General features: G+C 37.7%; 6 protein-coding genes across 18 annotated transcripts; 4 read left to right on the forward strand and 2 right to left on the reverse strand.

Moving 5' to 3' along the window:
• Window positions 1-122: 122 nt before the first annotated feature.
• Window positions 123-2,241, forward strand: LOC148784947 (glutaredoxin-C9-like). 3 transcript variants are annotated; one of them, XM_088876112.1, is made up of 3 exons: window positions 123-311; window positions 536-669; window positions 1,520-2,241. In XM_088876112.1, exons 2-3 carry the CDS (start codon window positions 594-596, stop codon window positions 1,933-1,935), a joined length of 492 nt encoding a protein of 163 aa, XP_088732238.1. In that variant the 5' UTR covers window positions 123-311; window positions 536-593; the 3' UTR covers window positions 1,936-2,241. The 3 variants fall into 3 exon arrangements, with proteins under 3 accessions (XP_088732238.1, XP_088732240.1, XP_088732239.1); XM_088876113.1 differs by having other exon boundaries at window positions 124-311; window positions 1,549-2,241; XM_088876114.1 differs by having other exon boundaries at window positions 123-669; window positions 1,533-2,241.
• A 2,193-nt stretch (window positions 2,242-4,434) lies between these two features.
• LOC105175747 (uncharacterized) lies at window positions 4,435-6,964 on the reverse strand. 10 transcript variants are annotated; one of them, XR_002288125.2, is made up of 5 exons: window positions 6,721-6,964; window positions 5,990-6,102; window positions 5,321-5,385; window positions 4,965-5,045; window positions 4,435-4,735 (listed from the first exon to the last, which is right to left on the reverse strand). XR_002288125.2 is itself a non-coding variant. In XM_088876019.1 (4 exons), the coding sequence occupies exons 1-3, from the start codon at window positions 6,851-6,853 to the stop codon at window positions 4,965-4,967; spliced, it is 327 nt and encodes a 108-aa protein (XP_088732145.1). In that variant the 5' UTR covers window positions 6,854-6,959; the 3' UTR covers window positions 4,435-4,735; window positions 4,962-4,964. The 10 variants fall into 10 exon arrangements, 5 of the variants coding, with proteins under 5 accessions (XP_088732145.1, XP_011096611.1, XP_011096610.1 ...); XR_002288123.2 differs by having other exon boundaries at window positions 4,435-4,848; XR_016062994.1 differs by having other exon boundaries at window positions 4,962-5,045.
• A 373-nt stretch (window positions 6,965-7,337) lies between these two features.
• On the forward strand, window positions 7,338-9,772 carry LOC105175748 (Transducin/WD40 repeat-like superfamily protein). Its single transcript, XM_011098311.3, has 3 exons — window positions 7,338-8,035; window positions 8,315-8,612; window positions 9,472-9,772. The coding sequence occupies exons 1-3, from the start codon at window positions 7,388-7,390 to the stop codon at window positions 9,540-9,542; spliced, it is 1,017 nt and encodes a 338-aa protein (XP_011096613.1). The 5' UTR covers window positions 7,338-7,387; the 3' UTR covers window positions 9,543-9,772.
• Window positions 9,773-12,897: 3,125 nt separating this feature from the next.
• RH1 (RNA helicase 1) lies at window positions 12,898-18,001 on the reverse strand. Of its 2 annotated transcripts, none has more exons than XM_011098313.3 (10): window positions 17,571-18,001; window positions 16,907-17,141; window positions 16,006-16,260; window positions 15,512-15,663; window positions 14,864-15,023; window positions 14,479-14,666; window positions 13,977-14,181; window positions 13,789-13,894; window positions 13,452-13,693; window positions 12,898-13,367 (listed from the first exon to the last, which is right to left on the reverse strand). In XM_011098313.3, exons 1-9 carry the CDS (start codon window positions 17,813-17,815, stop codon window positions 13,554-13,556), a joined length of 1,686 nt encoding a protein of 561 aa, XP_011096615.1. In that variant the 5' UTR covers window positions 17,816-18,001; the 3' UTR covers window positions 12,898-13,367; window positions 13,452-13,553. The 2 variants fall into 2 exon arrangements, with proteins under 2 accessions (XP_011096615.1, XP_011096614.1); XM_011098312.3 differs by having other exon boundaries at window positions 14,864-15,026.
• Window positions 18,002-20,191: 2,190 nt separating this feature from the next.
• Window positions 20,192-25,673, forward strand: LOC105175751 (CBL-interacting protein kinase 23). The gene is made up of 15 exons (XM_011098314.3): window positions 20,192-21,143; window positions 21,816-21,878; window positions 22,030-22,101; window positions 22,197-22,304; window positions 22,410-22,490; window positions 22,665-22,718; window positions 22,811-22,936; window positions 23,217-23,306; window positions 23,441-23,560; window positions 23,689-23,817; window positions 23,912-24,028; window positions 24,330-24,386; window positions 24,601-24,675; window positions 25,043-25,121; window positions 25,378-25,673. The coding sequence occupies exons 1-15, from the start codon at window positions 20,931-20,933 to the stop codon at window positions 25,398-25,400; spliced, it is 1,407 nt and encodes a 468-aa protein (XP_011096616.1). The 5' UTR covers window positions 20,192-20,930; the 3' UTR covers window positions 25,401-25,673.
• A 131-nt stretch (window positions 25,674-25,804) lies between these two features.
• Window positions 25,805-27,025, forward strand: LOC105175752 (Mitochondrial transcription termination factor family protein). The gene has a single exon (XM_011098315.3). It carries the CDS (start codon window positions 25,950-25,952, stop codon window positions 26,874-26,876), a length of 927 nt encoding a protein of 308 aa, XP_011096617.1. The 5' UTR covers window positions 25,805-25,949; the 3' UTR covers window positions 26,877-27,025.
• Window positions 27,026-27,101: the final 76 nt, after the last annotated feature.

A 27,101-nucleotide genomic window follows, 5' to 3' on the forward strand; every position in this document is an offset into this window, starting at 1 on the left:
ATATAAAATAAAATCCATAAGGATGTAAATGGGCTGGGTCCTATTGGATCTTGGGCCTCAGAACTGTACCATCACCCAAACGCGTCGTTTAAAATTGTATGGGAGAAATGATGAAAGGGTGAAGAATTTGACAGAGGCAACAACAGAAAAAGGCATATTATCAGACGCCGTTACTGTCGCAGATGACGTCGTCGTGACTCTTCTGTCTGCTAATATGGACGGAGCGCATTAAAACAAATCTTCAGCTCAGAAACAGAAAATGGAAAAAAGAGAGAAAAATGTTCAGCTCTCTGACCGTCAAACGACCGCGTGTAAGGCTTTGCTTTGTCGGCTTGTCGGTACTTTTTGAAGGTTTCAATTAGGGTTTATGTTTATCCACTCTCTGATTGGTCTCAATCACTTTTTTCTAATTATAATTAATCCAAATTAATATTACAATCATGTTTTTGAATAAAAATTCTACTTATTCATATGTGGATGTAATTTTGTATGTATTAAATATGTGGTAATGAATAGATTCTTTTTTTACATATAGAAATAGAAAAAAGAAAGAATAGAGGGAGGTAAAATGTAGGAGGGCGTCCTGTCCTCTGATGATGATCATTGATCATTGGGATGATGATGATGATGATGATCCTCTCCTCTTGGTCACGCCTTCTGTGGAATCAAGTACACCTCTCACTCCTACTTCTCTCTCTCTCTCTCTAATGCATATACATATGAATGTATGTATGTAATGTATATTGAATTCATTGTCACGTAATTTCAGTGACTCTTAACTGCAGTTTGTTTCTGTTATATGCAAAGTACTATATATATGGTGGGTGGAGGTGGGTGGGGGGGGGGGTGTTGATCATACATTTGTTTCAAGAAAAGGGAGACACCTGGACTCAAAACTATGGTATACCCTCTTACTCACACTCAAACCCTTTCCATTTTCAACTCACTCATGCCCTAAACATTTCCCATCCCAATCCCTTCATTATATATTATATTTGTTTTGTAACATTAATTGGCATTATATTGTTAATAATGTAGTTACCACAAAAAATGAGCCATTTCAAGTATTTGGTTTTATAATACATTATACACAGAAGAAAGGTATATATATATATATATAGGTAGTGTAGAATGATGGTGAAAACTAAGATATCATCATTTAATCCTTGAGAATGAATTATTCCTAATAGTAATGAATAGAGAAATGAAGGGGCGGCAGAGGTTGGGTGCAGGCACACTACAGCTAAGTCTGTACCCCTCATTCGACATAAAATTAATGTGGTGTGTATCTTTCCTTTTTCTGAAAACTAATAAAGTAAATAATAATTGGGTTTGTTTAGTGTGTACCTACGTACTCTCTTGTTTTCTCATCTCCATTTTCAGAGCTGTAATTCTTTTGGAGTAATATATATATAGTGGTCCAAACAAGTCTTTCTTGATTATAATATCCCATTCTCTTTGATTTCTCTTCTTCTTACCCCCTGCTCCTACCTACCTACCTACTCTACCATTAACCAAGAGGCAAGGATCAGTTCCTCAAAAATGCAGGTCATCAAGGAGTTACCATCGCCTGTCAGGACCACCGCCGCTGTCCAATCCCTGCCTGTGTACGACAAGCTCACCGCTTTGGTCTCCAATAACGCCGTCGTGGTCTTCACCATCACCGGCTGCTGCATGTGCCACGTCGTCAAGCAGCTCCTCTTTGGTCTAGGCGTCGGCCCCACCATAGTGGAGCTCGACCGCGATGCTTCAGGCACCGACATCCACGCCCTCCTCTTCCGTCTGTCCGGCGCCGCTGGAGTCCAGCCGCAGCTGGTGGTGCCGGCAGTCTTTGTTGGTGGAAAGTTCTTGGGTGGAATCGAGTCGGTCATGGCCTGCCACATTAATGGCACTCTGGTCCCTCTTCTCAGAGACGCCGGAGCTCTCTGGCTTTAATCTGCACTCTGCTCCTTTGCATTTCATATATATATCTGTCCTTTTGGGGAAGGGAGTATATATGGAATTCATACATAACAAATATATGTATGCATAACTAGGTTATGTTAGCTACTGCTGTTTAATTATGTCTAAACCATACCATATGGGTAATCAGGAAGCCTTTATAGAGTCTTGAAACATGGGGAAGAAAAAGAAAAACAAATGGATAGCACTTGCGTGTGTGTTTCTTTGCTACAGTGATTAGTGTATTCGGTGGTGACCATGTTATTCATGTCTCTTGCTGCTTATGTTTATTTTGATGCATTTCACTGCCGGTCATGGCAAACAAACAAGATTATTACGTATGTTTCGTGATCAACATTAATAATGTTTCTCTCAACCTCAAAAGTTTGCTTCCTGCCAGATGATATATAACAAGTCATGAATGCATGCATGGACCGCTACAAGTTTCATTTCATCAGTCTCGGAGATCCCCAATAACAACTTGGGACTTAAAGTTTATTTTTTTGCAATTTTGGAGCAACATACAATGGGTTGAGGTGATGGACAGAAAAATGTCACTGATGGATCAATGATTATCAACATACATAAATACATACATACTGTTGCTTTTTTCCTTTCTCCTTTTTCCTTGTATTTTTTAATGGATCAGGATATGACACATGCAGTTTTTGACCAATTGACATAATCATACAACTTTTCATCGCCAACACTCAAGTCTGAAACAAAAGATACAGACATACAGTAGTGTTTCCTTTAATTTGACCCATAGCTTCATTTACAAGGTAATTCTAATGGTTTTTCCTTCTTAATAATATCAATTACCAATCATATATATATGTATAGCACTCGTAAATGGGGTTTAGGAACGTAGCACCACCATTTTTGTCAGCAATTGAATAATGAAGAGATAATGGTGGTGATTTCTAAATCAATATATTTCGGAAGAAACTATCACAATTAGGCGAATAAAGCTGAGTTGTCTCTCTCTGAGCCTCGTCCTTTTTCCTCTTTTGGTGAGGTGCCAGAGGGGAAAGGGTGTTCAAGAAATGTCAAAAATCAATTATTATTATTATTATTATTATTATTATTGTTACTTTGTTGTAATCCGACCACTTACGTACTGTAGCGGTTTTAAATGAATAGGTCTGCATGCTGCCACAGCCACAGGGATCAATGTGGAATAATGAGAGAGACCTTTCGCATCATCAAACCAATTGCCATCCAGAAATAGCAGCTTTGAAATAATTTATATAGCTATTTTACCAGCCAACTCCCCAACTCTGGCCATTACTCGCAGTTGCAGGCCGGTCATTCTTTGGGTTCCCGACCGTGGTTATGTAACTAAGATTTTGATAATTTTACTTCTAAACTTTTATTAATTTTCTGTTGTTTCATCCATTTTGATGAAAATTGATCTTACTTTTTATCGAAGTAATTGAAAATTTTGTGTAATTGGGAATTTTATCCAATTACTAGTTATTATTAAATCATATCTCTTTTTAATATATTTATATATAAATGTATATTGTATTTTGGGAGAAAAAAATTATTGTTCATTATCAACTTATATGTCTCTTTTATTATATTTATATATGTGTGTGTATATATATTATATATACAAAGTCTAAGACAAAATATTACACAAATACGATGTAAAAAAAAATGAACAAACATATTTTGACCCATTTTAAAGATGCTACAAAAACAAAACTCATCAGAGTGTTAAAATCTTTGTTGGAATACATTCCAACACAAAATCCATGTTTTCTTTAGATGCCAACAAGACACAAAAATTTAAGAATGTGAAATGTATTTGGGTAATTTTGGACTAGAAACGTTTGGGTGGGGAGAATGACTTTTAGGATTCTCAATATAGAATTTTCTTAAAATAGGTTTAGCGAGACAAACAGAAAGAACACTGCCAAGAACTTGCAGTACGGGTACACCCGTACCGAAGGGTGTTGATGGTAGGGCCTTTCAACCTTTATGAGTGAGGCAATCTTTTCAAATTGATCAAAAATGTCTTAAAACGTTTAGCAATCCCTTAGCAAAATCTTTGGATTTTATCCTGAAAAAAGTACAACTGCTTAGAAAGAATGAGCATTAAAATTAAAAAATAAAAGAAAAGGTATAAAGAAATAACACCCTTCTTCACGTGCTTTCCGTGTGCAATTTGCCCGCAAATTGGATAAGACCCTCACTTCTCAAAAATCCCCAATTACTCCGAAGCAATTCACTGGAATAGTCAAAACTCAATAAATTTCCACACTATCAATTATTTTGATACTTAATGCAGTTCCATTTGCCTATGACTCCTCCCAAAGAGCGGCCAGACACACAGTGCACTTGTGCATGACTAACATGCAGACGCCATTATCTAATGATCATCTCCAACGGTAATGAAGATACTCACAATGAAACCATCCATTTAAAACCAAACAGCAGTCTTCAAATTGTTCCCTAATGAATTGAACCCCTATAAAAGGTCGAGGATGCTAACAACCCATCACTCTTGGTAGGTCCCATTATGCTGCAAATATCATGGTGTCATAGTAACAGTATTCAATACAACAATAACCTAAAAGTTCGTTTAATTATGGTACAAATCAAACAATTAGTACTTCAAACAATTGGGCTTTGCCTGTTAGTGTTCTATTTGTTCTCAATTAAGTAGATCTCAGAGTCCAGCATCATCACAAGGCTGCAGCAAGACACAAGACCAGATATATTATGCTCCAGCATCACAGCTCGACTGACTAGGCATCATATAAACTGCAGCTCTCTATAGCTTCCTCTGACAAATCCAAATAATCATTGAACATAAGCTAAATGGGTGTAGTGGTAAGAAAGACCAATCCTTCTACCTATTGGCATAACAAACTCCCACAAGGAATCAACATATGCACCCTGCCAAGCATGTAACCAAAGCAGGAAATGTAAAAGAATGCTAAATAGTTTTAAAGCCAAATGTTCATGCACAAATCAGGGAATAGGATCAAGCAGTCTCAACTTGGTACTGCTACCTAGCGGGATTTTTTCAGGCGTTTAGGGGGTCTTGGTGTTTCTTTCCGCGGCTCCTCTGGGACCTTTATGTCTATAAACGGCTGCACGTATTTTGAAACAAATTAATCCCCTAAAGAAAGCATTACCAGCAGATAGAAGGCAAAGCAAAATATGTGTTATAAAAAATCTCGCATTATACTACATTAAAGCTAGACAAATGGGTGGTTGTATACACCATATTAGCAATAAGCCAAACACAAAGTTAGTGAATAGGGGTCTTGGTGCACGTGTAGAGTAGACAAAAATGCTCTTTCATACAATTCATGGGAGTTTAAACTGGATTGTTGATATCTTTCTTCAATCCATGTGCCATTACCTTGATCCACAGTCTAGGCACCTTTACCTACATGAATGGTCAAACAACTGGCTTTGGCAGCAGGCCTGGGTGAAAATTAGAGAAGAGTGATAATTAATTGGCTCCTTATCAGTAGCTTTTGTGAATAAGAAAATGATAGAAAAAGTCAATAAACAGCCTCTACAAATTTCAAAAGCCAGGCCAAAGGTGATCTGAAACAGAAGGGGGAATTTCTTTCAGTATACTTTGGGCCACCATCAGATTATTCAGTTTAAGAAACAGAGTGCAGAATATCCATTTTCCATATTACCACCTGAGGCAATCAAAGTAATACTATTATACATCCATCACAATCTAGACTACTAAGAAGATGAACCTGGCCCAAGTTGGACTGTACCTGACCAGGCTGTATGTCGTTTGGAAGCAAAATCCCACAAATGGATAGACAACATAAAGGAAGTCCATATGACAATGAACTACTCAAAAACATGCTCCTAGTGCATTTGATGTGATCAAAATTTCCAAGTTGAACCCACAAAATGACCAAAACAGATACCATGGTTTGCCAGTAATATGCATCCCAAGAGATTCCATTATATACAAAAGGTGGGCATTGAGAAACTAAAATTGTGAAAAAGTGTGGAGTGTAAGTAAAGGTGCGAGACGTTAAGGTGAGGTGATATTACTTGCCTCATCTAATTTCTTCTGGAGTTCCAATAGTTCTTGGCAGTATGTGAGGCATTCTGCATGGTATACGGCTGCCAAGTCTTTAATCAAGGCCTTCCTTCTAATGATACCAATCACTTCAAGAGAACAAGAAGATGGTCCGCATAAGATACAAATCGGGTAAAAATTGTTAATTACAGAGACTTTATTATCTCTCTCCTAGAACCATATTCCAAAGTTTTGGTTGACGAATATACAGTGTTATTGCAACCAATGTTGAATTCAGCAGTAGCGTGAAGTTATCTAGACCTCTTACTTCACCTAAATCAATCTTTCAACACTATCATCTAATCTCCACCCACTTCTGCCCTGTAAAAATCTCCTTTTGAATTTCTATTATCTCTCGTCAATGAGACGGTTAAATATAAAGCCCGAAAACCTAGCTTATCAGCAAGGTTTATAATCGTTTGATCTACTTCAAAATTCAAGAAACATGAATCAAAAACTAAAGTTTCAAAGTACAGAATAAGAGGAATCATCGAGGGTACAAAAGAGTTACTATCGATCACCAATCATCAAAGCAAACAAGAGAGACAAAACTCAAACCGCTCGTCATAAAGTAGATTGCAAAATCCATGATCAAACTCAAAAGAATTACGTATATAGGACCAAGATCACAAAAATAGGGCATGGGAAAATAACAAAAAGAATCATCAACAAGAAATCAAAAAACACACAAAAAGAGAGAGGGTTACTTCGGCTAGGATCGAAAGGAGGGGATGGGGGCCGCGGAGGGGCAGGGTCGTCGCGCGTTGAGGAGGGGGGCGGAAGAGGAGGGAGCGGCGGAGGTGGAAGAGAGAAGGGGTGTTGGATTTGGAGTTCACCCATTGATAGGCGGCGCCGGGAAGTGAGAAACGGAAACTAATATAAATAAATAAAAAGAAGATGGGGGAATTGGAGATCCAGAATTGGGAATGTGAATGGATCATTGTCCGTACCGTAACAACTTTTTTCATTCTTTTTTTTTTTTTTAAATAAAAAAGTTGAAATCGAAATTCAGATTTCATAATTTAAAATAATGAGGTCAAGATTTTAAGTTCCATCATATATTGGGTATTTGTACCACTATTAAATTTTTGTCAACAAAAACTTAAAACACGCAACTCTATTATTGTTGTGTAGATTGTAATAATCTTTGGAGTAAGTATTGTCTTAAAATTTAAAATATAATAAGAGTAACAACATTCATCATTTTGGTTTTTATTAATTTTGAAATTATTATGATTATGATGATGATTTTATCTTTTGGTTTTTGAATTATGAATATTTTTGTTTCCAAGAATGCCCTCTCTGGGTATTAAAGAGTGAGTTAAACCCTTTTCCTTGTTGCATCTCCGTCGAATAGGGTTTTGTCAAACAAAGATGAGTCTGGTCGCGGGATCCTACGAGCGCTTCATCTGGGGCTACAAGCTCAAATCCCGGAAACACCCCCATTCCCTCACCCTTACCCCACTCTTCTCCTTCCCCTCCCATCTCTCTACCATCAAGGCCGTCGCCGTCGCTGGATCCGCCGCCGTCTCTGGCGGCAACGACGACACCATCAAAATCTACGACCTCTCCTCCTCCTCTGAGATTGGTTCCCTCCACCACTCCTCCTCAATCACCTCTCTTTCATTCTTCTCCCCTCCTCCTCTCTCATCCTTCCCCCGCAACCTCCTCGCCGCCGACGCAGAGGGTTCTCTCTCCATCTACGATGCTGACCCCTTTGTACACCTCAAGACCCTCAAAGTACACAAAAAAGCTGTTAACTCACTCACTGTTCATCCCTCCGGGAAGTTAGCCTTGACTGTCGGCCATGATGACTGCTTGGCGATGGTCAATTTGGTGAGGGGAAGGCGTAGTTTTTACTGCAAGTTGAGTAAAGAGGCGTCTGTCGTGCAGTTTGATCAAACTGGCGAAAAATTCTTCATGGTTGTCGATGAGAAAATCAGTGTTCACGAATCCGAGGATGCGAAAATAATTGTCGAGCTTGATAATAGAAAGAGAGTCCTCTGTGCTGCCCCTGGCGCTGTACGTCCTATACCCCTCTCTCGATTTTTTAATTGGATCAGTTTATATATACAGAAAAAAGTATTACATCACTTTGTTACTCCAGGAAGCCTTTTTGTATTTTGATTAAGAATTATTCTTTTCTCCCTGAAATTTAATTATCTGATAAATAAATATAAGATAACATCCGGAAACTTGATTCTGGGATTACCTGCAAACTTTTAATGAGAGACTTATCGGAATCAATCAGGAGTTCAGACCATGCTAATTTTTTTTTTTTTTATTACGTTTTCTTGGTAGAGCGGGATTTTGTTTACAGGTGGAGAGGATAGGAATATTACAGCGTGGGACACAGCCAGTGGGAAAGTGGCATATAGTATTGAAGATGCTCATGCCGCCCGTGTCAAAGGCATTGTTGTGTTATCCAAGAACAACGGTGGCTCAGAGGAAGAGGATCCGTATATAGTGGCGTCTGCATCATCTGATGGTGTAATACGGGTTTGGGATGTGCGGATGGCCAATAAAGGGAAGCCAACTCCACTAGCCGAGGCCAATACCAAATCCAGGCTAACATGCCTTGCTGGATCATCTATAAAATGTAAGTCTACATTTTTTATTTTTATGATTTTCAAGGTTACACTAGAGTCTGTGGATCTGCCACTTGTTCTATCTTCAGTGTTATGCTGATACGTTTTCTCCTTAGGGCTCCAACTTCTCAGGTGGCTAAGTGCAGCTATGCAATGATTAATCTGATTGCTTGTTATATATATTCTTTGAAATCTCCTACCACTAGAACTATGCCAAAAATTTTGAGATTGCAAATGATGTAATAAAACTCCTAAAAGAGATAGGGGACAAGAGGTTGAGCTTCTTATTTCTCTAGTCATGCCTTTTGTGAAGATGAGTTAGTTTTTGTTGCATCAGTTGTGTGAGAAATGTTTTTTTGTGTTGAAGAATTTAGATTATGGGTGTAGGAGTGTCGCACTTTAACAATTCCATATTAGCTTGTGCTACCGTGACCATTTGATTGTGACCTTATATCATGTAAAGTTCTTCTATTACAAGCTAATTCGAGTCATCCCTGGGCCTTGGCATTATCGAGCTTGATTGTAATAAATATGTTCCATGCTCTGCCTTAACTCATTCTCAGCATGGTTACAATTTAAACTTTAGACTAGCAGACAAACCTAGGCGGGTAGCTTAAACCAACATCTACTTCTTGGAACTCCTTGAACAATGAGGGTTGCTTCACTTTTGATATATGAGTGAGTTGTAGATCTCTGGAAAGCTCATCCCTATCATGTGAAATTTCAGAGAGATTAACTCGTTTACAACTGCTTTATGCACCGCTAGGTAGATATGAATCTGTATGTTAGCAGATGCCTTCCAGTTCAATTTTAGTTGATCGTCATAATTACCTCTTTTTTTGTAGTTGAATCTTCTTTTTCCTATTTCAGCCTTGAAACGTCCGCGGTTGGAAATGCTCAATCCAGATGAAAGTCGAGGTGCTGCCGCTGTGGTGTCATGATAGCTGTTCTGAGCTGAATACATTCGCTAAAATTACATCTGGCTCATTTGTGACCAAATATATCTGCCCTCACTTTTTCCTTATGGTTTTTGGATGAATGCAAAACTTGTGATTTTCCTTATACCATCAGTTTAAACAATTATTAGGAAGGAAAGATACATCAATTTTGTGGTTAAAGTAGGACATGTACATGAACTATCCCTTTTTGATAATCTTATGATCTGTATCAATATGGTCTCTTTCTCCCATCTGTATACTATGATGTCCATACAGTGGCTTTGGTTTTGCTGCGAAACTATCCCCTAGACAACCTTAATTATTGGTATCTTGGGGTGTCTCCATTTCCATTTCAAGGTGAAAAAGTGGACTGTAAGTTGCAAGAGTTCTGATGTCGAGCTGGGGAGAGACGACATCTGTGAGAATGATAAAGTTGAAAATTGCAATTATTTTGTTCCCATCAGGGGGCGAAGAGCAGCTTTTTTTAGCTTGGAGCACTTTTATCACCTTACGTTACAACAATGCTGGCTTTGGTTCTAGTGCCCAATGAAGATGTAACTGCAAACCGCCAATTGTCAAGGCCGCTGCTGCCTGTCCTGATGTGGGCTTCACTAAAATATGGATTCATAACTATCCTATTCATCGGATCAGCACCTGACCTGACTTGTGGATATATATCATGACTGGAAATCTATCCTAAATTAGCCAAGATGGCATATATATCATTTGCCTGTGGCTGTGGATGAGAATTAATAACACTTCGACAGTGCGACACTCATGAATATGCGATACTCATGAATATGCCCATTTCTTTCTCTTTATCCAAATATAGCCAGAAGTTTGCGTCAATCCTCCATCTCTGGTGGAAACTCCCATTTCAACGACTCCATCCCAAGAAAATGCTCCCACTGCTGCATATATATAAGTTCCAGCATTTGCTGGCTGCATATTTCTCAACCCTTTTGAGCAAAAATTCTGCCATACTTGGCCTTGGTGCATATTACAAGCACTCAACAATTGCCCCCATAACCTAGCATCTGGTTCAAAGGGCATTGAGTTTATGATTTATAATGCTTCTCCAGTAGCCCACCCCACCGTGTACACAAAATGTCTGTGGTTTCTTTCATGGCCATCTTTTTGGTCGTTTCCTGGAAACTCCTTTGTCAACGGGACTGAATTGACACAGGCAGTGGACAAACCATGAAAGGTTAGTCCATCAGGTTAAGGCTTTGGTTCTTTCATTTTGTCATAAAATTTAAAACACAGCATAGGATTTTCGACGCTTAGAGTAAGCATGCATCATAGAATTCAAAGCAATGCATGCCCCTGTTATCAATAGCATCTTCATCAAACAGCTTCCTTACAAATTCTATGCACCCACAATTTTGCATAGCTTATTTATCCCTTGCCCATGCGTATTTTCCAGCTCTTACATCAGAAGGTCCGAGACAGGACATGAAAACGTATGCAGCACATCTTGACGAATGAATTTGGACACCATTTCTTCGAAAACGAAAAGGGTTCTGGTATACCTTGACTCAAACAAGGTTCAAGAAATTGTGTTGCAACGATTAAGTTGTCGGGTGAACGACTGATTTTAAATTCACTTTAGCCAAGAAATTGGTGAGCAATATAGGAAGTTTAGGAGGGGGCCTGCTGGAGGTCATGGAGGAGATTGAACCTGGCGTCGATTTGTTAAATCTGTTGATTATGAATCCGAGAGTTGGGTGGAAGGATTGAAGCAGATGGTGATTGTTCGCTGAAGCTGAATCATGAATCTTGGCACAAAGGAGGTTTGTAATAGTTTAGAAAATGGAAAACTCTGATTATAATAGGCGTTGGATAGCTATAATGTTTGACTTAATTACTAGGTTTAAATATATAAATTGGATTGAATATTGTCAAATCTCATTACAACTACATCATCGAACTGGTAATAATAGATGTTTTGACGCTGTCTTCTTGATCTTCCCTGTTTGCAGCAGATGCTCGCATATATACAACTACGTTATCCTGGAACTGCAAAACCCGAGTATGAATTGAAAACTAACAGTCGCATTCTTGATGAACAATTGAAGGGTGAAGATTCAAAGCTCAAAAACTGAAGAACAAAGAAACATATTACTCCAAAATTTCATATAAGAACAACCATAAACAAAAACACAAAAAAATTATTTGAATCTAAAAGAGGCCAACATAACTAAACATTACAAATAGGTTATGAAACAACCCGACTACTTTTCTTGTTTGAGCTTCATTGCCGACAAATACCCATTCTCTTCTACGCTTGTTTTCGACCGCACCTCTCAGGGAAGCATTGCAGGAAACTGACATCGACTAAATCCATTCCCATTTTTATGCATCATTATGCATATATATATGACGTGATATCAGTCCATCAGTACCGTCGCCATTTCCTGCATTGGGAGCTTGAGGGGTTGGAAAAATGTATTGGAGAGATAAGAGAAGAGGATTTGTTTGAGGAAACATATGTTTCTTCAGAGGAGAAGAATCATTTTCTTGGTATCAAATGGTGGATAATTTGTTAATTAGCATGTAGCAGGCGAGAGAGAGGAGAACAGGGAGGAGGTAGATGGCCTTCATTCTTGCACCCTCGCCTTCTTCGGCTATGGTTTCGAGCATGGGTGAATTGGAGACCTTGTTGGGAGAAATGAGTGGGGGTGGGGCAACCTCAATCCGCTTGCGTGGCTGCCTCATTTCCTTTCTCATGATTTTGTAGCTCATTTTCCTTGTTGGCGATGATGAGCTAACTGAGATTTTAATATGTATAAATAATATGAAAGCAATATATAATGAAAGTAGTCACATTCTTATAAAAGTAGGATAAAGCTAAGAACACGTAATTTCATTGGAAGAAGTCGAATGAGAGAAACCAACGGGCAGAAGAAGATGTAGTCAAGTCAGGTGTAATATTCCCGCAAGATTAGGCAAGAATTCTGGAAGCTTGTTTAAGATTTGGAGGTAATGGCGGGAGGCGTTGAATTCTATGCGCATGTCTACCTTCAAAACCGGCAACTCAGTTCATGTCAAAGTGCCGACACTTTCTTCATGTAATGTAATCCCTACTTTCGCGTTTTTATATATATGAATATGGACATGCCATCCTCCTGAAATCCTCATCAACTATCACAAATTTCATGAACTTCTCACCGAGGTATCAATCACAACTGGAGAAAGTACATCAATCTATTGGGTTGCTTGCAAATTGCAACTTCTTCCTTTTCTTTTTTGGGTCGATTTGGGCCCAATATTAAAAATCAATTCATTGATGGTGAGTAAAGTGTTGGCTAAACATTCAGATTACTTTTTGGGCCCAATTATTGTGAAGAACAAAACAGAAAGAAAGAGAGAAACTTCACTTCACATTGGACCTAGTGTTTAAACCTATTACAGCTCTGTAAGATATAAATACATATATATATGTATGTAATAAGAACTTAGAGTTCTATATCAAATCTTCCATTAAACTCTAGAGGAAATCACATGTATTCTAATGTTAACGAGAAGAACTGTTGTTATCACCTCCGACAAAAATGTTTTGTTTGTTACCCCTACTTGTAAACAATCAATTTTCATTTCCTTCTTCCCCATCTTACAAAATCAAAATCCCTATAACCTCAGCCCATCCCCACCCTACAATTCACATTGTCACGGACAAATTGGCGATAACAATAATAATACGAATACCAATTTTATCGAGTTGAAAGAATCAACTCATTCCCCCGTTTACAGAAAAGTTAGCCAAGTCGCTCCTAACTCGAGCATATACTGACAACAGAATTGGGGCAAATGAATGCTTCTCGATTCCTGCAAAAAATACCATCTTCGTTTAACTAATAATGGATTTCAGTAAGAAGGGGCACAAAGCAATATGTTGAAAAAGAAAAAGACCTTGACATTGACAACTATTCACACTCATTCTTCTCCCATTATTGTTGCACACCCAAATGGTTCGCCGTCCTGATCGAAATTGTATGGATTTGGCAGGATATATCATTTCATCATAGGCGACTCCTCTTCCTTGAAAGAGGCTTTCTCCTTTTTCCTTGTAACAGCAGGATGCTTGATATTCACCTTAACCTTGCCTTTACTGCGTTTCTCTGATTCAACACTCTCTTTCAATCTTTCCAAAGCTGAGACAAAAGAATTACGTACATAACTAGCATACACTGGGGGCTCAGTTACAAATAACCTCCTACAGACTGTTGACAATGAACAAAAAAATTACCTCTACTGTACACAGAACGAAATGACTCCATGGTTTCTGATGGAACAGAATAAACTGGACAAGAATCATTGTCAGCCTTCTGTAATAGCCTTTTGAATCGCTTAACCTGAAAACAAACCATTTGGAAAATTACAAATGCACACCAATGACAGAAAAGGGACCAAAGGGGTCTATCACTAAGCAAGTACCTCGTCTTTGTGCAGCAATGTGAAGCAGCGGCCACTTTGCCCTGCCCTTGCAGTTCGACCGGCCCGGTGAATGTAGGTCTTAATAAATGGAGGCATATCATAATTGATTACATTCTTTACCCCTTCAACATCCATTCCACGAGTCATTGCATCAGAGGAAATAAGTACTTGTATTTCTCCTGCCCGAAATGCCTTCAATGTCTTGCTGCAAAACACAGGTCATCTCAAATCAGAAGCAACCAGGCAAAAAGATATCAGCATTATAGGTCGATCAGGTAACATAAAATAGTACCTGATATGGGCTACGATATACTTGCTAAACAATCTGGGGTACTATATTTGAAAGTCTACTTTTCCAACTCGTAAAAAAATTAACCAAGTAACAGATATTAGAACCATCACTCCAGAACTTATCCATCCAACAATGAGCTTTGCTGAGTGAGGGGGTGTAGGCTAAGAAAAGAAACTAAGAGAAAAGCAGCTAAATGAACGTCTAGATCACCTTCTTATGGACTGACGTTGAAGACGGGAATACTCTTTAATCTTGATTTGCAGGTCATCAAAGAAATTTAACAAGGTGCATAGCCGGTGAGTTGAATCTACAGATGATGTGAAAACAATGCACTTTTCCCCTTGCAAGGTTTCCAAGAGTGCAAGTAGATAGAGTGGTTTAAGCTTTGATTTACATAGCTGCACATGAATTAAAAGAATTCATCAACATAAATTCAAATACCATATGAAAAAGCAAGACCTCAAAAGATACCCCATGATGAGCGTTTCAATATGCAAATATATAAAACACTTGGTACTCATCATATTTGAGAAACAACATGATTGCAACCATAAAAGACTGGAGTATATGCTGGTAAAGTGCAAGTGGTGTATACCACTTTAAAGGATTTCAAATGTTCAGGGAGCTGGTAGCGCCTGTGTCCCGTTGTTAAGTACAAAGGATAGTGAAGGTCAAGTTGCGCAAGCTTACTGGGGTCTTGGGTTAAAGTGGCTGATAGAACCATTTTTGCAAGCCTTGGATGAGGCTTACCCCTACTGCTGCATAAATCCAAGTAGTTTCCAAGTGAGACAGAGAAATAATTTAGTATTAGGCTTGATAATTTATGTCACGAAATCCATATTGCAGCCAAAAACAACCAGAGGATAGAGAAGCAATCAAATAGCATCAACAGCCGCATCTGACAACGAGACATGGAAGATACAAGTAATTATCAATCTTAATTATGCTTACATGTATTTTCTCTATATATTTCTAAAAATTAGGCATAAACCTAGAAAATAGTATAACTTATTAAGTATTTCTCAAGATATTTCTGAATTATTATGACATAACCTAGAATGTAAGTACATGTTTTCCCCGTCTTCCCTAGTCCACCCTCAAAAGAGAAAAAAGAGAGTGAAAGAGATTAATTAGGCAAGCCAGCAAGTACAGAGATCAAAATATGTACTGATCGCCAACAAAATAGTAATCAAGGAAATAAAACAGCAGAGAATCACAACAGGGAAAAATACGAGGAACTGACAAACTCCTGATGGTCTTCAGTACACCAAACGTAGGAACAATGTCATCTGTACAGGGAAATGGGCTTTGATTCTGAGAGTAAGCCAATTGAAGGACATTAGGCAGCCAGGATTGATAAGCTTCCCTAAGTAATCGATCTGTTTCATCAACTACCTGAGACAGTAAGTTCAGTATTAGCTTTATAAATGATGTTGAACATCAACCAGAAAGCAACAATGAGCTGAGCTTGAACATCACTCAGAACCAAGGTGTCAAAAACCTTTAGAATATGATATGACAAGTTAATATAAATCGAGGGAATGAAAGCAAATAATCACAAACTTAAGTTTTGAGAGTAGAACAAATGCAAAGAAGAAGCACTTGTCAAGCATGTCAAACAGAGAACGATGACACCACTCGAGACTCCTAACAGCACAAATTTATGAAACCATAGGAACAGAGAATATGAGCACATATAAAATTGCCAGTACACAAACATGAGAATCTCTTTCTTACTAGATAATGAAGATGCTCAAGTGTAAAACCCATGGTATTGTTAATGTGGTCCATCAATCTTCCTGGTGTTGCTACAAGTATGTCTACTGCACTCCTCAGCTCCGGAGGAACATATTCAGAGTCAAACCAGATGCCAGCATCTAGCGTAGGTTTCCTAATGAGCTCTGCTATCTCATCGGCAATAGAAGATTGTCCAACTGCTAAACCCACCGATAAGCCCACTGCAGGAGCTAAAGCATCAAAAACTTCCTTGACCTGAAAAGGATAAAGAACTGTGAAGCATTTGGGTAGCACGAGCGAATTCTTCTGAACACATATCATACAGTCATACTTAAATTAACTCAATCAGAATCATGTGTTTCTCATTTACATTTAAATTATGATTGGGCAAATCAAAATTTGATAGGGCTAAATCCCTTTAGTGGTCCCTTAAGGCGAAGTCATAGATACATGTTCCCAAATTGACCAAGCAAATATTTAATTGGTTATGTAATATAATTTGACATAAGCAAGCTCATGCTAAATACTTATCAAGATAGGGTCCAACAGACCACCTTAATCTCTTACAATTCTTTCACTATATCAAGACAGCAATTTACTCTTCTCAATTTGCTAAAGTGGCATATTTCTGGCCAAGCTTACGGGGTGTAGGGGCTTCACGTCATCTACACCTTCCTCCAGCATCAGCGAGCATAGATATACTTCAAGTACTAAAACTAATTCGCCGCCCACACAAAAGTAAACATTTACTTTTTCACATCAAAACAATGAATATGAGAAGAAAATCACATAATCACAGAGAATCATTTGACAAGCAGTTAGAAGACTCTCAATATCCTAACCACAAACCAGGAAAAAGGAAAATCTGATGCTTTTTCACAGAAAAACAGTAATATGTAACCTGCAAAGCCAAATCACGAGTGGGCAACACCACCAGAGCTCGAAGGCACTTAATAAAACGAGTGGATAGTTTCTGCACAATTGGCAAAGCATAAGCAAGAGTCTTCCCACTCCCCGTGGGTGAATTTATGCAAAGATCTCGCTGGTAAAAGCCAGGGCCAATCGTCTCCTGCCAAACTGCTACTTGCACGGGGAATAATGAACTGATGCCCATATTATGCAAGGCTTTCTTTAACCTAAGGATCAAAATAGGTGAGTGAATTATAATCTTCACTAGTTCGAATTACAGAAGTTTGATGACATTACCATACTCGTTCACCTAACTTACTATATTGACATTGAATAAAATCAGGTTTTTAAACAATAATTTGTTACTCAGCGAAAAAGAAAGAACAATAACATAGAATAAAAGTTGTGACATAAAACACGGACGGTGGAAAATTAACAAGAGGAACATCCGTGGAATTCCTATGTTCATATTATACACCAGCTTCAAATTATTACTTGCAAAGTATTAGAACATATTCTCAAAAACAAACAAGTTTCCGTATCAAAACATAAAACCACCATGCAAAGAAAAGATTATATAAAAACAACAAAAAAAAAAAAAACAAGAAAACGTGCAGTGGGAACAAGAATGTTAAAGAAAGAAAAATATGAAAAACCTGCTGTCAAGAAAAGGAAGAGAATCGACTGGGAGTGGGTCGTAGCGACTAATATCTACTGGGTCTCTCATCCATGGTATCACCGGCAAACTTTTCTTCTTCTTTTGCTCCGTCTCCATTGTTTCTAGAGAAGAAGAATTCAATTCTCTCGTTGACGTCGAACTCTCTCCGCTCATTCTTGATGACTTCTTGGCAAGACGAAATCCCTTCTTTCTTCCCTTTTGCTCCGCCGCCGACTCCTCCATTGGTTCTTGGCAGTAATAATTCAATTGTCTGTCTCCTTGAAATCAAAATCCTCCTACTCTTGCCGGCTTCTTAACAAGAAGAAGTCGCTTTGAAACGAAATCAAGGGTGTTTTTGAGTGGAGTCCAGTTTTCCTCTAGGGATGCAGGCTGGAACCGGAGAACGGCGTGGCGCTATTTTTCAAGTATAATGGGTCGGGCCGTGAATACAACGAGGTTTGAATCACTGTAGCCTATTACATTAGGGTTCAGTTCAGGACCAATTTTTTCTGATAAGTATGTAACTACGGCCCAGTTTCAGTTAGTGGATCCTCCAACAGTCTGCTGTCCCAAATCTTAAAATACTTAACCAATTAGAATTATTAAAATTGATTAAACAAATAAAGGATAATTGCATCGCAGAGATTATTAGTTTGCAGTACCTTGTACACCTATATGATTTAAAAAATTATGTCTATTTAATAAATAAATTTTTTATTAGTCAAAATTCATTAAATTTTTTAATATTAACAAAACAATTGAATGAAAATCCATATATACCCCCAATTGACTTAATATTAACTTATTACCGGTTAAATAAATCTTTTTCTTACCAAATTATTCTTATATGTTTTTCACATGCTAATACATGTAGGGATGTATATTTTCACTCTTACATTAGTAATTTGATAATATATATATATATATATATGACCTGCATTAATATATATATATATATGACCTGCATAAGTTAATACCAAGTCCATCAAAAGTAAATACAAATTTTTATTTAATTTTTTTATTAATATTAATAAACTTTAACAAATAATTTTTTTTATTTACTAGATTAAAACAATAACAGAAATATTTAATATAATTTTTTAAATCACAAAAGAATTAGAAGGGTAGTGTTATTACCCCAAAAGATAATGAATGCATCAATGCAAGAGCCAACTCATCCCCCGCTGCATTCATTCAATAAAAAACATAGGACAATTAATACTAATTTAATTATATTTTTAAAATTAGTGTAATTGTCAAAGTGTTGACATAAAGACAAACCCTCCAGATATATTATTTATGTACGAAATCAATAATGCAAGGAATAAACTGTAGAGAGTCCGAAAGTTCTCCGGCACTTGGAGTGTTTGACATGTACTGCACTTATGAATGTGAGTCTTTTTCTTTTCTATATTTTCTTTAATTACTACATATTATTTTTAAGGATAAATTAGGATGAGTTTTTTATAAAAAAATAAAAAATTGTCATAATTCAATCATTCTTCGTTATTTATAATAAATATGAAATGAGCAGGTCGTGATTTATCAAATATTTAATGTAGTGCAGGAAAGAAAACGTACATATATCTTTAATGCATATGAAGGTTGACCCACCCCCAGTGTGCATGTGCCACCAAATTTGATTATTCGAAACGAATATTCCTTTCTTAATTCTTGTTTTCATTAGTTATTCCATGCTTTTCAATTTGTCATTTTCTTTTCTTTTTTATTATTATTATTTATTTTGTTTAGTGGGACTATGTGCGTAATTCATTTATTGTAAATTAATTATTATGGCGCATTAGTATACAATCAAATTGATATAACAATTAATTATATTGATATAAATACTTAGAAGTATATCAGACAGAAGAAAGATGATAAGAAAGAGTGAGCTGAACTCGACATGAAGAAATTATTTTTATATGGTATACGAAATTATGTGCTGATAGAAGAAAAATGAGAATATGAAAAGTAAACAATAAAATCAATGAAAAATCAAAGGATTGAAAAGATCAAGCACTTTAAAATGCTCAAGAAAATCTATGGCTAAGCTTATTTTAAATACTTTAGGAGGTACTATAGTTTGAAAAAATTATTAGGTTTATATCATACTATTTTAAAAAATAAATTGAAAAAAATTTAAGATGGTGCAATGGTAAAAGAGTGAGCTGAAATTAAAAAAGGACAAGTTTAAAATTTTTAATGCATCCTAAACGAAAAGTGGTGTAGAAATTTGAGTGTCTTGTAAATCCCAAAACTTTTCCTTTCTAGTAAGATGTCTTTTCAAGGCAAACTCAATAAGTCTTGTGCGAAATAAAAGCGGATAACATTTCGTACAATGGAGCACTGGTCAAGTTAATTACATTGTAAAATGGAAAATTGTTACAACTGCATTGTTTACTTTTACTGATTATTAATTTATTATTATATATATATAGATATGTGTAAATAAATTCTTTTTTTTTTTTTTTTTGTCCTGCCAAACAAGCCCTAACTTTAGAAACTAAAAACCATGTGCGGCGGGGCGATTGTCAAACTGCCAAATAGTATATCGTGTACAAACCGTGTATCGATTGTGGCCCCACTGGTGAGGGCTCACTATAAATATCCATGCAGCCTACCCTATCCTGTGGTGCCTACGCGCCTCAGTAGCACATCATCACGTTCCCAAGTTGTCCGCTCTTCCTCGTATTACATCGAAATACCACCGTCTTGATTAATACAGGCAGAAAACCAGAGTTATTGTTATTCGCAATCTATTGATTAGCCGATGCTTAACCTTCCTTCCGGATAATCCAAAACTTGATCTCAATAAACCTTAATCATCCCGACACATCTCAGCCCCACACTCCCAAAAACATCATGTGAAGATACTTAATAAAAGTTTTGTTTTTGTGATTGATTGACCCAATAATTAATCTCAAGTGTGTTTCCTTGATTAGCCCATATCTTTTCTTTTTATTCAATTCAACGATCATTAATGGACTTCGTGTTGTTTGCTTTCGTTTCGAGAAGGCTTTCCGGGTTCTCATGCAAAAAAGTGAAGTTCTTGGCGAGTTTCTGATCTGTTTTTTGTTATTTTTTGTGCCCATTTAACTTTTTTCTGGGAAAACATCAAGAAAAGGGAAGATGAATCTGGCGAAGTCTCAAGTTTGGCAACCTTGCAAGAAGAAGAGGCTATAAGATCTCCGGGTTCAAGAAAGTCAACAGAAAAGTTTCTATTTCATTTCTAAAGAGGGAAAGGGGAGTGAGGAAAGGGAAAAATGGATGGAATTTGTATTTGGGAAATATGATTAGGTGAAAGAAGATTTGAGGATATACGAATACATATAGATAGGGATAAAGCGTTTTAGAAATGGTTATGGCATCAAGATCAAGTGTTGGTGGGGGAAGTGGGAGTGGGGGTAACAGTGGGAGGACGCGGGTGGGGAGATACGAATTGGGGAGAACATTAGGGGAAGGGACTTTTGCCAAAGTGAAGTTTGCTAGGAATTTAGAGACAGGTGAGAATGTGGCTATCAAGATTCTGGACAAAGAGAAGGTTCTCAAACACAAGATGATTGGCCAGGTTTTGTAGGTTTAATCTGTTATTTTCGCTGGAAGTGGAACCTTTTTCTTTTTGCCTGTCTTCTTGCCATTTTATTTTCTTTTCTGGGTTCTTGATTTTGATGGTTGGTATATGTACTGTTTGCATCTCATATGGTACTGATCTTGTTCGTCTTCAAACGTTATCAAGCACAAGAATTCGGGTTGACCAGTATCTAATCAGTAAAAGCTTTACCAATGAAGTTATACGTCACACAAAGGGTCAATTTTATCAAAACTTGGAAATATTTGATGGTCCTTTGGATATTAAGTTATGTACTCCCAGAATCTGCTTATTTTAGATTACTCCCATTTCCATTTCTTTTTTCTTATGGGGGATGAGTAAGTTGCCTTATATTCTGTGTTTGTATCTAAATTTCAACTTAATTTGCTGCAGTTATTTTCTACTGGAATTTTCGAATGTAGCCTGCTTGGCTTTCTTTTTGTGTCCGGCATGCGTGATTCCTTCTACTCTCTTTCTTTCTCTATTTGTTTGGCTTCAGCTTCTTGAATTGTCCTGGTTGATTTTTTCTTGAACTTGGCTTCTTTTTCTTCTTTTGCCCCCTTTTGTCCATGTAGCAAATTCTTCTTTTTGTATGTGTGTGTGTGTGTGTTGCTGTGTTGTACCATTCTAACTCTTTTTGCACCCTTGCAGATTAAGCGTGAAATTTCAACCATGAAGTTGATAAGGCATCCTCATGTCATTCGCATGTACGAGGTTAGTATTCGACTCCTTTTGCAAAATTTTCTGTGGGCCAAGAACGGCCATATTATGATATGGACACTGGGAAGCTGTATCTTGATGTGCATATTACGTACATTAACTAGGAAATTGTATTTTGTTCTGAGTGATTGAAGATTTCCTGTAGGTTATGGCCAGCAAGACGAAGATATATATCGTAATGGAATTCGTCACCGGTGGTGAACTCTTCGACAAAATTGTATGTTCCACTTGTCTTCACAATCAAAATAGATTATGGCTACAATTTTAGTAAATATGATGAGATGTAAAAATCCTGTTGTTTCTGGTCGCCAGGCCGCAAGAGGGAGGCTGAAAGAAGATGAAGCAAGGAAATACTTTCAGCAACTCATCAATGCTGTTGATTATTGCCACAGCCGTGGTGTTTATCATAGGGACCTCAAGGTTGGCCAGCCATTTCTTTTTCCCTCTTAATTTCTCCACAACCGTGCAGTCAGTATCTTGAAGTTGATGATTTTTTTCTTTTTTTGTTATTTTCTTGATTTCTAGCCGGAGAATTTGCTTCTTGATGCCAACGGACTTCTCAAAGTCTCAGACTTTGGATTGAGTGCCCTACCCCAGCAAATTAGGGTTAGTATGAATTTCGTTTTTTTGTCATGAGAGCATTCTGATACTCGAAACTTCTCAGCTATTTTATCTCTGGAATCTATTTAGATCTTTCTCTAGCTTAATTTACATATTAAAATTCTCATAACTGAGTATGACTAATATGATATAAGTTCATTCTCTTAATCTTGTTATTAGGAAGATGGGTTACTTCACACAACATGTGGGACACCAAATTATGTTGCTCCAGAGGTATGAGATCACTTTTGGTACAACTCCCATGTACTTGTTCCCTAAAAAGATTCTGTTTTTTTATAACTCCTTTTTGCTCCCTAATTCTCCAGGTGATCAACAATAAGGGTTATGATGGAGCCAAGGCAGATCTTTGGTCTTGTGGTGTAATTCTTTTTGTACTTATGGCTGGTTATTTGCCCTTTGAAGAGTCAAATCTTATGGCACTGTACAAAAAGGTATTTTGTCATCATCTAACATGGAGTTTGTAAATCTTTGCGTTGAAAGCACTGGAGAGGTAGGGGTAATGGTGGGAAAAGGAAAATCCGACTTGGTGAAAAGGAAAAGATGAAAATATCTGAGAATATGAGATTGACTGGTTTGAGGTTTAAGCTTAAAAAAATGTCAAGGCTTTGAAGACTGAAATAACCCCAAAATTTTTGGTTAAGCAATCGATTGTGTATGCCGTTTGTCTTCTTAAATGCAAACCCACACTAACCTGAATTTAATTTGATACAGATATTTAAGGCCGACTTTACATGCCCTGCATGGTTTTCCTCCAGTGCAAAGAAACTAATCAAAAGAATTCTGGATCCCAACCCATCAACAGTATGTTGCTCTTCTTTTATGCCTATGACTATAGAAAATTGGTTTCTTGGAGCCCCTACATTATTGTTGTCTCAGTCCCCTCTCTTATGATCCAATCATAACTAAGCAGAACATGATTTTGCCACATGAAACAGCGAATCACAATTGCTGAGGTCCTCGAGAATGAGTGGTTCAAGAAAGGATACAAACCACCTATTTTTGAACAGGAGGAAGTCACTCTTGATGATGTTAATTCTATTTTCAACGAATCACCGGTCAGTAATCTAGAGCCACTCTAGTCTGTGTTTGAAGTGATTTTGATATGTTGGCAGTTTTTGCTATAAATTCAAGTTGCTTAATAATTAGCGATAAGGTTGTTAGTTAGTTCTTTGTATGCATACAGCACTCTCCGGACCTTGTTGTGGAGAGGCGGGAGGAAAGGCCCCCTACCGCACCAGTGACAATGAATGCTTTTGAGCTTATCTCCACCTCACAGGGTCTCAATCTCAGTTCCCTCTTTGAAAAGCAAATGGTACGTCTAACTTAAGAGTTGACTGGTGGAGGATAACAGAAGTCAATCAATCTCGAGGATCTGAATAATATTGCCTGGCATTTTTTGTCTCTAGGGGCTTGTGAAGCGAGAAACAAGATTTACGTCTAAATGTCCTGCGAAGGACATCATCTCAAAAATTGAGCAAGCTGCTACACCTATGGGGTTTGGTGTGAAGAAGAACAACTACAAGGTGATTCACATACTCTGCAGAGCATGCACCCACAAATTTCTCTTATTTTTTTACTCTTAATATCCATGTCAAGAAAAGGTTTAAACATTCACTTCTTGTACCGGCTTGGCATATTTGATCTACTCAAGGATGAATTCTTATGTTTCCGTCGTTCCATGATGATACTTATACGCTATAAAGCCTATCTTTCTGAATTTTTACATATACTTTTAAGATTAAATTTAGAAAGCACTCAGATTATATTCTTTTGGGGTCTAAGACTTGAACTGCTTAACCCTTTTTTGGTGGTCATTGTTTTCAGATGAAACTTCATGGGGAGAAATCTGGGCGCAAGGGTCATCTATCAATTACAACAGAGGTATGTAATTTAAAGAACCTCACAGATCCTGACTCATTATTTGACATATTAGCCCTGTTTCAGGTGTTCATAAGAAGGATGAGTAATTACTTACTAGATACAAAAATAAATGGGTGGTCATCCTATTGCTATGGAGAAGAGGAACAATATATATATATATATATATATATACTGTTTGTGGGAGGTTTTTGACTGATCTTCTATGCTCTTGCAGATCTTTGAAGTGGCACCTTCACTTCACATGGTTGAGCTTCGCAAGGCTGGTGGAGATACATTAGAATTTCACAAGGTACTGCATTTGATTTATTTCCAGGAAAAGATGAATCTCTAGCAGTCCTGTCGGATTTTGTTAACCAGTGATAATCATCTTGAAATTTAAATACTTGTGTTTGATGATGTGAATAAGGATGAATATTGGGATGACCGATTTAGAACTTAACAACTTTTCATAAAGTTTCATGGGCACATGGATACTGCAGTTCATTTACCTTACCGGTTATTACAGATATAATTGATTCATTAAAATTCACGCCTTCTTTTGGGAGAAATGGTTGAAGACATTATATAAAGGATCTGGGCTGTTTAATGAATGTTGCTGGTTTATTTTGTAATATTATACTTGGTTTTCAATTCTGTATTCTTTCTTTCGTATGCAGTTCTACAAGAACTTGTCGACCGGGTTGAAGGATATTGTGTGGAAAACAGGCAATGATGTAAAAGACGAAGTGAATATTGGTAAGTATGATCATGCGGTTTCTATATGGAGACAGTCGGCGAGCCCCTCCCCCTCATCATGTGTAGTTCTTTCTATCTGGTGAATCAGAGGTCCTGGTCCATTCACCTGTAAATTTGTGCTCAAGCCTAATCACTTAGCATCCTATAATATGTTTATATTTTGTCGTTAGGGCAACATTTCGTCCATTCGATGATCTCAGTAACACAACATTACCTTGCCACTTATACTATTGTTGTGTTTATAATCTTTTGGCAGGTGCACGCATCATGGCCTCTTGATCTGGTTGTTAGCGACATGCTGATCTGAGTGGAGTGGTGGACTTGGGACTTATTTTATGTTGTCCGTGTTTATTTATATCATCGGTTTTTCCAATCTGTATTTAATCAAATTGATAAACGCCCCCCTCGGCTGTATCTATAGCAGTGCTTGTTCCTGTCCTTGAATGTTCAACTTTTTATGTAATGTCAGAAAATCCTTTGGTGCAAGAATCAAAGTGTATTTCGGACCCTCCTGTTTAGAAGTTATGGGATTCTTGGAAGCTCCTTTTAGTACATGACGCCTATCAGCAATTCCGGTATTTCCGTTTAAACGCGATTTTCTCGAACAAAGAATTAACAGAGAAAACTCCTTGAAAGAGACAGCCAGATAATGGTATCATCTAATCAGCTGAAATCCATTTTCAGCCACTAACTTTACACAAAAATGCCAGCTGTCATTTACATGATCCGATAAAAAGGAGCATAATATGGTCGGAGAGCAAGGAGAAAGTCAGAGCTCAACCCCACCTCTCCATCCATCCCAATTCACGGCGGAGCCGCTACACCACCATGCCGGCAGCGGCGGCGGCACTCCGCTCCTCCATGTGCTTCTCTTCCCCAAAGCCAGCTCCAAGTTTAGAACAACAAAGCAACCACTTAACAGCCAAACCAAAAACTCTCCTCCACAAACACCCACTCTACCAATCAACCCATGCAAACATCTCCTTCCAATTCAAGGAGAAAATCCTCTGCCTCGAAATCATGGGCGTCGATTCCGGCCGAGCATTGGCCCAAAACCCGTCTCTCCACACCGCTTCCCTGCATTCAATCCACGCCATCGTCACCTTTCTCCAATCCAAAGGCATCCACCTAAAAGATTTAGGCAGAATCTTCGGCATGTGCCCTACAATTCTGACTTCAGATATCAAAACTGATCTCAACCCAGTCTTCAATTTCCTCTCCTATGATCTGAGAGTCCCCGATCAGAATTTCAGAAAGGTGATCAACAAATGCCCACGACTCTTGATTTCCAGTGTTAGAGACCAGTTGAGGCCAGCCTTATTCTATCTCCAAAGACTCGGGTTTACAGATTTGCACGCATTAGCTTATCAAGATCCCATCTTACTGGTTTCAAGCGTCGAAAAAACGCTGATTCCGAAGCTGAATTTTCTTGTGAGCTTGGGGTTTTGTAGAGCTGATGCGGTGGAGATGGTTCTGAGATGTCCCGGGCTGTTCACATTCAGCATTGAGAACAACTTCAAGCCGAAATTTGAGTACTTTATGAAGGAAATGGAGGGTAAATTGGAGGAGCTGAAGGAATTTCCTCAGTATTTCGCTTTTAGTTTGGAGAATAGGATAAAGCCTCGACACATAGAGGCTATAGAGAGTGGGGTGAAGGTTCCGCTGTCATTGATGCTCAAGACCACGGACGAGGAGTTCAGGGAATTGTTGATAAGGCAAGATATTAGATGCTACTCGTCAGTAGCCAGGAAATAGCCCACTTTTCTCCTGCTCTTTTCTTTCTGGAGTTTTTCTTCCTCTCCTTCTTCCTCTTATTTTCATGTGTTGTTTTGAACGAGAAAATCTGTAAATTGATAATAGATGGAAAGAACTTGGTGCATCTGTTTGCAATCTTCTTCTCTCAATCTGATCATGGCGGCAGGGATGGTTAATCTTTATTTATTAAACTAAACTAATTATTTTAGTTAATAAAATTTTGAA

The sequence above is a fragment of the Sesamum indicum genome, linkage group LG12 (genome assembly GCF_026168435.1).
Source record: "Sesamum indicum cultivar Baizhima isolate 11 linkage group LG12, ASM2616843v1, whole genome shotgun sequence".
Lineage (NCBI taxonomy): Eukaryota > Viridiplantae > Streptophyta > Magnoliopsida > Lamiales > Pedaliaceae > Sesamum > Sesamum indicum.

Excerpts from the sequence above, each read along its gene's own strand:
- LOC148784947 (XM_088876112.1), top strand. The coding sequence starts at position 594 with ATGATGATCATTGATCATTGGGATGATGATGATGATGATGATCCTCTC. Across the intron at positions 670-1,519 it reads CACGCCTTCTGTGGAATCAA|AGGCAAGGATCAGTTCCTCA; the intron begins GTACACCTCTCA and ends CCATTAACCAAG.
- LOC105175747 (XM_088876019.1), bottom strand. The coding sequence starts at position 6,853 with ATGGGTGAACTCCAAATCCAACACCCCTTCTCTCTTCCACCTCCGCCG. Across the intron at positions 6,103-6,720 it reads TCCTTTCGATCCTAGCCGAA|TGATTGGTATCATTAGAAGG; the intron begins GTAACCCTCTCT and ends GTTCTCTTGAAG. Across the intron at positions 5,046-5,989 it reads TCCAGAAGAAATTAGATGAG|CCGTTTATAGACATAAAGGT; the intron begins GCAAGTAATATC and ends AAATACGTGCAG.
- LOC105175748 (XM_011098311.3), top strand. The coding sequence starts at position 7,388 with ATGAGTCTGGTCGCGGGATCCTACGAGCGCTTCATCTGGGGCTACAAG. Across the intron at positions 8,036-8,314 it reads TCTGTGCTGCCCCTGGCGCT|AGCGGGATTTTGTTTACAGG; the intron begins GTACGTCCTATA and ends TTTTCTTGGTAG. Across the intron at positions 8,613-9,471 it reads TGCTGGATCATCTATAAAAT|CCTTGAAACGTCCGCGGTTG; the intron begins GTAAGTCTACAT and ends TTCCTATTTCAG.
- RH1 (XM_011098312.3), bottom strand. The coding sequence starts at position 17,815 with ATGGAGGAGTCGGCGGCGGAGCAAAAGGGAAGAAAGAAGGGATTTCGT. Across the intron at positions 16,261-16,906 it reads CTCGTGATTTGGCTTTGCAG|GTCAAGGAAGTTTTTGATGC; the intron begins GTTACATATTAC and ends TATCCTTTTCAG. Across the intron at positions 14,182-14,478 it reads CAACGTCAGTCCATAAGAAG|CAAGACATTGAAGGCATTTC; the intron begins GTGATCTAGACG and ends TGTGTTTTGCAG.
- LOC105175751 (XM_011098314.3), top strand. The coding sequence starts at position 20,931 with ATGGTTATGGCATCAAGATCAAGTGTTGGTGGGGGAAGTGGGAGTGGG. Across the intron at positions 22,937-23,216 it reads TTATGGCACTGTACAAAAAG|ATATTTAAGGCCGACTTTAC; the intron begins GTATTTTGTCAT and ends AATTTGATACAG. Across the intron at positions 23,561-23,688 it reads CTATTTTCAACGAATCACCG|CACTCTCCGGACCTTGTTGT; the intron begins GTCAGTAATCTA and ends GTATGCATACAG.
- LOC105175752 (XM_011098315.3), top strand. The coding sequence starts at position 25,950 with ATGCCGGCAGCGGCGGCGGCACTCCGCTCCTCCATGTGCTTCTCTTCC.